The following is a 7,500-nucleotide window of genomic DNA, read 5'->3' on the forward strand; positions in this document are numbered from 1 at the left end:
TATCCATAAATCTGCTGTTTGAGATTGTCATCAGATCCACATTGGTGGATCATGCCTTAGCAATGTTCTGTATCTGTAACATTTATGTCCTTATGTACATTTATTATGAATTGCGGACATAAATAAAGTAGTTAAAATGTGTGTGTAACACTTTTTAACATGTTTGCCAAGACAACACTGGAATCAAATAATCAGTAATCAAAAGCCACTGAGCCAGTCTCATAATACTAATGAAATTGTGTTTTAAATAAAGCTGGGTTTCAGACTGATATCATTTGATTAAATAAGTTGATGGAACACTTAATTGGGCCTTTACTGACTGCCTAACCTCTATTTGCAGCTACATCATTAGAGTTAAGCTGTAAAGTCACAGACAAAATAATGGATTCTTCCACTGCCTTTCTGACGTAATTTATGCTTTGATAATCATGATGTATCTAATGTGTTGTCTGATAGGACTTATTTTCTGGACCCAGCTCTTCAGAGAACATCTCCTCTCATAGCACTACTTACAACTAGTCTTGCTGATCCTAGCACTTACCACCTGTCTAGAACTGACACTCGACTGTTTACAAAACAGCACTCACTGATGCACGTATTCTTATTGTGTTATTTTTTTAATTGTCCTAGAATTGTTGAGAAAATTGCTTTAAAAGGCTTAAACTGTTAACCATGTTGTTAGTCGCTTTGGTTAAAAATGTGTCAGCCAAATGTAATATAATGTAATGCAAATTAAAGCAGCACAGCACACTTCTGTTACATGTATTCGTAGCAGACACTTTGTCCAAAGCCACGTACATATGTCAATTATATTACAAGGGCATTGTGACATTGTCCCCACAGCAACTCGGGGTTAAGTGCCTTGCTCAAGGGCACAACGGTGGAAGCTGGGAATTGAACACACAACTTTTCAGGCTACTGCATGCTAGCCCAGCTCCTTAAACACTACCACTGCCCCGAAGAGTCTTTGCTTTTGCCAATATGCACCAAGAACGCTTAATATTGTACAATTTAACTGTTGTTGATTTGGTAGGATCATGGCCCTTTTTTGTCTTTTTTTGACTGACTAACTAACTTTTTGACTTTTGTCTAACTTAGCGCTAAATTATATTGAACATTGACGCCAAGGGGCATAGATATCAATTCTTCCATTGTGTTGCTTTAAGGCTAGTGCGTTCCCATTGGAGGATCCACGAGAGGTGGCATTGGGGGTTAGATAGATAATGGTTAGTCATGGTGGACCCCTGTTTGACTTTCCTGTTTGCCCTTTCTACGTCACAGATGAGCATTATTACATGTGTGTCAATATGTTGATCAATAGGAGCATATTGTATGCGGTAAAAATCTATTCTTTTTCAGAAATGGACTGGACTGGTTGAGGTTTTAGTTGTTGTTTAGTTAGAGGATGACCAAATGCCAGTATGGCTGAATAAACAGCATTTATGGTTTTCCTCTTTATTTAAGAGGGAAAGAAAATATAACAGAAAACTATAGGGCTTGTGAAGCACTAATGATTATAGGTTACCTACTGACCAGCCCACATTCCTTAGTTTCTAGTATAGTGTGTGTGTGTGTGTGTGTGTGTGAGCGAGAGAGAGAGGGGGAGAGAGAGGGAGAGAGAGAGGGAGGGAGAGAGAGAGAGAGAGGGTGAGAGAGAGAGAGACTAGACACCAAAGTCGGGTGAAGAATGACTGAGTTGCGTTCAATTCAGTGGGGGGTCCCCGCAGTAAACATTACAGACGTAAACTAGACGATGACAGACGTCAGCGTGGGAATAGGCTACCTCCATTCAAAGTCCTCGCAGTGGTTGAATAGTCCCCATCCAAGAGCCAATGTCCCCAGCAGAGGAAAAGGTATTCACTCTGTCCCAGGCTTTCGGTTCATGCCAAATACTTTTATATAACCCTTCCCCTCGTCCTGCTTCCATGGGTAGAGACATTTACGGGGTTCGGTGGCAGCAGGGTAGTAGTAGAATACTTAAAAGCAGGCTATAAAGGAGCTGTCCGCACACAAAAAAGCCTTTGGCATGCGAACGATGGGGTCAGCTTACCTGACCCAGTGCAACAAAAGCTTCCATTTAACAGCAGTGTAGAGCGACATAGCCCCTAGTTTAGGGATAACGTCAACTTTAAAGAACAAAGTCTAAACAAATATGCTTTTTAGTTACATAATTTGTAGTCTAGGCTTCAGTGACTTGTATTTGCAGTTAAAATAGAGAAAAAAATAGGTAATAGGTCTGCTGGATTGAATTAGGCTAATATTTAGGAATTAATGCATTTCCCTAATGCTGAGGCTATAACAATTGAGTATTCTGACAAATTGAATGTAAACACTCAGCCTATGCATAGGCTAATATAATGTGGAATTCGTCTACTTACCGAAAAACACAGGCTTTTCGCAACGAGGACACTTGGACGTCATTCTGCTGAAACTTCTTCGCCGACGTAGCGGTCGACGCGTAAATTCCAATGGACACCTGCGAAAACGATTACAGTGGAGCGACGACCCGCGTCGCGCCTCCGAGTTTATTTAACTTTACCAGACAATAGTCCCGCCTTCGACTGCCCCCAAGGCAAAGTGATAGGCTCCTGGCGTACCACGTACCCTCTCTGTGTACGTCAGTCAATTATTACAAAAAATCTCTGGAATTTCTTATAAACGTTATGTCGTCTAGTTGCTAGTGAACTAGGTCTATAGGATCAGTTCAAGGAGTTTACAGGCTGTAGCGCTATTTCTTGGCAGTTAAACCTGGCCAGATGCATTGTGCATAATGTAATGCTGTCATCCGTTTCGGATAAACAACTTTTTTAATCTACTTTGGTTAGTTTTACTGCATGCAACTGTCCAACTCTCATCCAGCTGTGTGTGTGTGTGTGTGTGTGTGTGTGTGTGTGTGTGTGTGTGTGTGTGTGTGTGTGTGTGTGTTTCATGGGCTAGTAGGGCTGACCAGGTGCCGCGCTTTCTAAAGGAATGTTTACAACGGATGTCTTTGAGACAGTCCACTTGTATCCGAATTCATTGTGGATTTCACAGTGTGATGTCTGAGTGATCTTGGGAAAGATATCTAAATAGTACTGAACTCCAAGCCAGACAAGGATATATAGGCTTACTCTAAACTTGGAGAACAATGTCTTAAAAGGGGATTCCCTGTCTATGTTGTGTGTGTCTGTGTCTATTTTTGTGATTCCTTTTCTTCTATAAGGTCAATTTCCAGATGGCCTAAGATCAGCCAACATACACATCTCTTGCATCCATTGTTTTATAAGATGTTTTTGTGTGTGTGTGTGTGTGTGTGTGAGAGAGAGAGTGTGTGTAAGATTCAATATAAGATTAGCCAGTATACACATCCTCCTCGCATCCATTGTTCCATGAGATGAAAGGGACTTGCTGTCTGACTGCAGGTGAACGTTCACCCTGTAGGCGACTCTAAACACTGTAAAACAGCGCCCTCTAGTGGATGACGTCTTTTCAGGCCAAACATTTATTTACAAATATTTCTCTAAAATATGTTTCACTTTATGAGTTGTTTCCTCAGACTAAATGTGCTTCCCTTAAAGCTTGAACTTTTCCTCATTATTTTCATTGTGAGACTAAAGCCAATGATGCACAAAGTGACTTTTTGAGCAATGTTGATTGGCAGTGTGAGTTCCATCTGAGTTTACTGGCCCATCATGGCATGTTCACATTCATATTGGCAAGCAAGTTTAGAGAACTCTAATCATCAGTGGACAAAATGTCAATCCAACACATGTAACATGATTATGTGGTTGCCCAGCAACATTCCTCAAAAAGTAGCCCTTGACCATAGACTGTAGAACACAACATTGTGTAGCCTATGCCCCAGACCCATTCTCAATCTCAGCTTAAATTGACCACCTTAAATTGTCAACAACCTAAGTGGAATTTCCTTTTCAGCTGTTAAACTGACTTAAATGATCAACCACCAAACCAGTTGAAATGTTTCAAATCTGTTAAAGCATGTGCCTGTAAATTTAGTTAATTCGCTTGTCTTTCCGATGTTGAAAAATGACTAGAGGATTTAGCCCTTGTGTCACTTTATTTTCATACCTTAGTGAAGAAAGTCATGAACTTCCTCTGAAAGTTCACGGACACGCTGATTAACTTAAATAAGTTGAAATTAAATAGGAAAATGCTTCAGTTAGGTTTTGTATATAAGGTTTTTCTAGGGGTGCCAATAATTGTGAGAAATGTGTTTTTGTTAAAAAATATTTATTTCTTTATGAGATTTTCCTTTTTGTCAAAATAATTTGGCTTCCCTTCAAGGTTGGATTTCCCCCCATTGTTTTCATTGTCAGATAACCATAAATCATCAACATATTATTTTGTATACCGGTTTTTAGTCAACTTTAGCAGAGGTGACAATAATTCTGGAGGGTACTGTACCTGTATAATTGAGTATGTGACGAATAAACTTGAAACTTGAACTTGAAACTTCATATTTCATCAATTTCCCCAAAGACTAATATTGTTGAAATAATGGCTTGGAATGGAGATGGAAAAAAGTTTATATCACATGCTCAAATATTTGAATGCATTTAATAAGGTCTACATAGACTCTGCCAAACAATATTTCACATATGCATTTTTAGGGGGAAATTATGACAATTGAGGTGCCATGACAATGATTTGTCATATTCTTATGGTAGCCCTTCTATTTTTATATGAATTGAAAATGTCTCAATCCTTCATCAGCATCAATTTCTGAATCAGAACCGGAATCACAGAAACGTTGTCTCCCATTTCTGTGTGTGTGGGGGGGGGGGGGGGGGGGGGGGGAGTAGGAGGTTATAAGGCTATAATTTGTTATTCTGCCAAACAGAGCTAAAGTGTTTAGAAACTGTATTGATTTAAATGGCTTGTTCTGAAATAGCTTTTTCTTTCATCAATCGCAATCCTTCATCAGCATCAATATCTGAATCAGAACCTGAATCACAGAAACTTTGTCTCCCACTCTCCCATTTCTGTGTGTGTGTGTGTGTGTATGTGTGTGTGTGAGTGTGTGTGTGTGTGTGTGTGTGTGTGTGTGTGTGTGTGCGTGTGTGTGTGTGTGTGTTTGTGTAGGTGGAGAGAGAGACAGAGAGAGAGAGAGAGAGAGAGAGAGAGAGACTGAGAGACTGAGAGACCCAACATCAAGTGCAGATTCACGCCACACCTTTTTTTTTTATGTAGGCCTAATTTATGTTTTTCATAAAATAGGCCTATTCAATTTGTAACTGATTGGTCCCGATTCAGCTCCGTCCGGAAAAAATAGAACCAACTCTGTCGTGTACGCATCCAGACAAGAAAAAACAAGCACTGTACATGTGCAATCAGAGTAGGCTGTGGCACGCCTAAACCTCAGCCCTGAGGCTACAAACTTTGTGCATTACCGAGAGGTTTGCTTTCTGGAGTCTATTTGGTGGACTGGCATTCCATGTATCCAAGGACATCGCGTATAAATAAATAATATTCATCGACTTGACCAATAGAAAGTCGCATTTGGTATAGGCGGAGCTAAGAAAAGCAAACAGACCATTCAGAAGATAGCCATGCTGTAAACGCGGAAGAAACAATGGACACTTCGTAGCGGAGACTGAAATGCTTGTGAGTAAGAGATACACCGAATATTTTGGATGATACCATGAAGCGAAATGCTAAAGTACCCGACGCAAATCTTTACCTCAATTCCTCTATGCCTGTGATTTTTTTGTCGGTTGAAGTCGTGGCTCTGGCTTTTGGCTTTGGCGGCTTCGATGTGAATGCAAATGCCCCACCACCATTGACCATTCTAGTTTGCTTGTTTATATACATACAAAATCTTAAATGCGATTCATACGCAATTTGCCTGTCAATGTATCATTGCGATACTAGCCTATACATTCACCTGCAAGCCCTAGCGTCATCATCCGCCTATGCGTACCATGTAGGCTACAATAACGCAAGTAGCCGACTACAAAGTTGCCTGGAAGCAAAGAGTAGCCTAAGGGTAGGCTACTTACTTAGGGTACTTATATACTTTGTTGAAAGTGTCTGTAGTTTATCATCACCCTGACTCAACCATTTTACTGACGTTGTATCTACTGTCGTAAGGGTGGTAGCCTATGTTTGCTGCTGATATTTGACAGGTCTACTGGAGGGGTACGTCACTGTGCGTAATTTCTTATTTCAGTAGGTATCTGTTGGGATAGTTTCTAGGTATCAAACCCTAAACACCAGCTCTCTTACATTGACAAGTCGCCTGCCTCAATATGATAAGTAAACGTTATTGCCATCAATATAACTGTATAACTTCTAATTTTCTTCTAGGAGTAAGGGAGGACCGTCCGTTGCCATGCCTCCCAAGACAGAGTCCAGTCCGGTGGCCTTACCTCGCTGGGAGATTGCCCTCTACTGGGTGCTCTCTCTCGCCTCCCATCTGTACTCTTTTTACGAGCTGCACAGATTCTCCAAAGGTAAATACACTTCACCTCATCTCTCCAAAGGTAAATACACTTCACCTCATCTCTCCAAAGGTAAATACACTTCACCTCATCTCTAAATACACTTCACCTCATCTCTCCAAAGGTAAATACACTTCACCTCATCTCTCCAAAGGTAAATACACCTCACCTCATCTCTCCTATGAGCAGTGTTCTACCTTAGGGCAAGTCCGTGCAAAACTGTCACATCCATAACGCCAACACGATGCCATGGTATTTAGTTGCCATTATGGATGTGACAGTTTTGCGTGGAATTGCCCCCTACCCTAACGCCACTTGTGAAGGGGGCAGGACATATTTGTACATTTGGCATAGAGCAGGGGTTCCCAACCTTTTTCGGCAGGTGACCCTATTTTGATGTCACAAAACATTGGCGACCCCAATCATTCATTTTGTAAGAGAGTGCATCTCTTCTCTGTAAATTCCAGTTGAGAGCGGTATTTTCCTAGCCTAGAAATCTAGACGCGCCCCTAGCGGCTAGTCTAGCAACTCTCCGTTGGCTTGTGAGCTCCAGAAATCGAAACTCAATCAGGCCAATGAAATCGTGTATAGAGTCGTTAGGTGGGCTAAACATAATGATTGATGGCAGAGTTGCAACGGTTTGGCTTGAATTCCCTGCTACTTGAAAACAAATAAGATGGATGTTGCTGTTGGCGAACAGTGTGACACGAGTTAAGCTTTTATTAAGTTGGCAAACGTTTGAACTAGCCAACTAGCTCCGCTGGTGGGAAACGCATGGGACTCATAGCGCTGCCGCTGTCCTATTGCGTGCAGAGGGAATTTGAAAGACAACTGATTATCCCGCCCCTCGGACTGAGCACTGCGAACGGTGAGTGCCCAAACCCTAAATTTTAATGTGGGTCTGGCTCGTCAGGCTAGTATTTTCCCCAAATGTCCTATAAAGCTTATTTGTTTGTTTGACTAACTGTCCTGGTTGTTTTGCTACTTTGTCTGGAGCTGATCAAGCATTATTTACCCATGATGATCTCATGTCTCATCTTGAATTTCCCCTTGGGGATCA

The 7,500-nt window shown here is 41.2% G+C and overlaps 2 protein-coding genes across 3 annotated transcripts in view; one reads left to right on the forward strand and one right to left on the reverse strand.

Annotated features, from left to right (window-relative positions):
• The window catches only part of crip3 (cysteine-rich protein 3), a 29,214-nt gene extending 26,731 nt beyond the window's left edge, over positions 1-2,483 (reverse strand). For both annotated transcript variants that reach the window (XM_076286256.1, XM_076286255.1), the window contains exon 1: positions 2,379-2,483. In XM_076286256.1, the coding sequence (XP_076142371.1) occupies positions 2,379-2,421 (43 nt within the window). In that variant the 5' untranslated portion in view covers positions 2,422-2,483. The remainder of the gene's footprint in view (positions 1-2,378) is intronic.
• A 3,071-nt stretch (positions 2,484-5,554) lies between these two features.
• Positions 5,555-7,500, forward strand: part of hhat (hedgehog acyltransferase) — a 94,999-nt gene continuing 93,053 nt past the window's right edge. The window contains exons 1-2 of the mRNA XM_076285145.1: positions 5,555-5,604; positions 6,307-6,452. Coding sequence (XP_076141260.1) covers positions 6,332-6,452 — 121 coding nt within the window. The 5' untranslated portion in view covers positions 5,555-5,604; positions 6,307-6,331. The remainder of the gene's footprint in view (positions 5,605-6,306; positions 6,453-7,500) is intronic.

Source organism: Alosa pseudoharengus, unplaced genomic scaffold (genome assembly GCF_046254945.1).
Source record: "Alosa pseudoharengus isolate Yale_2024_CS ecotype anadromous, Long Island Sound unplaced genomic scaffold, YU_APseudo_1.1 YU_APseudo_1.1_scf_15, whole genome shotgun sequence".
NCBI classification, from domain to species: Eukaryota; Metazoa; Chordata; class Actinopteri; order Clupeiformes; family Clupeidae; genus Alosa; species Alosa pseudoharengus.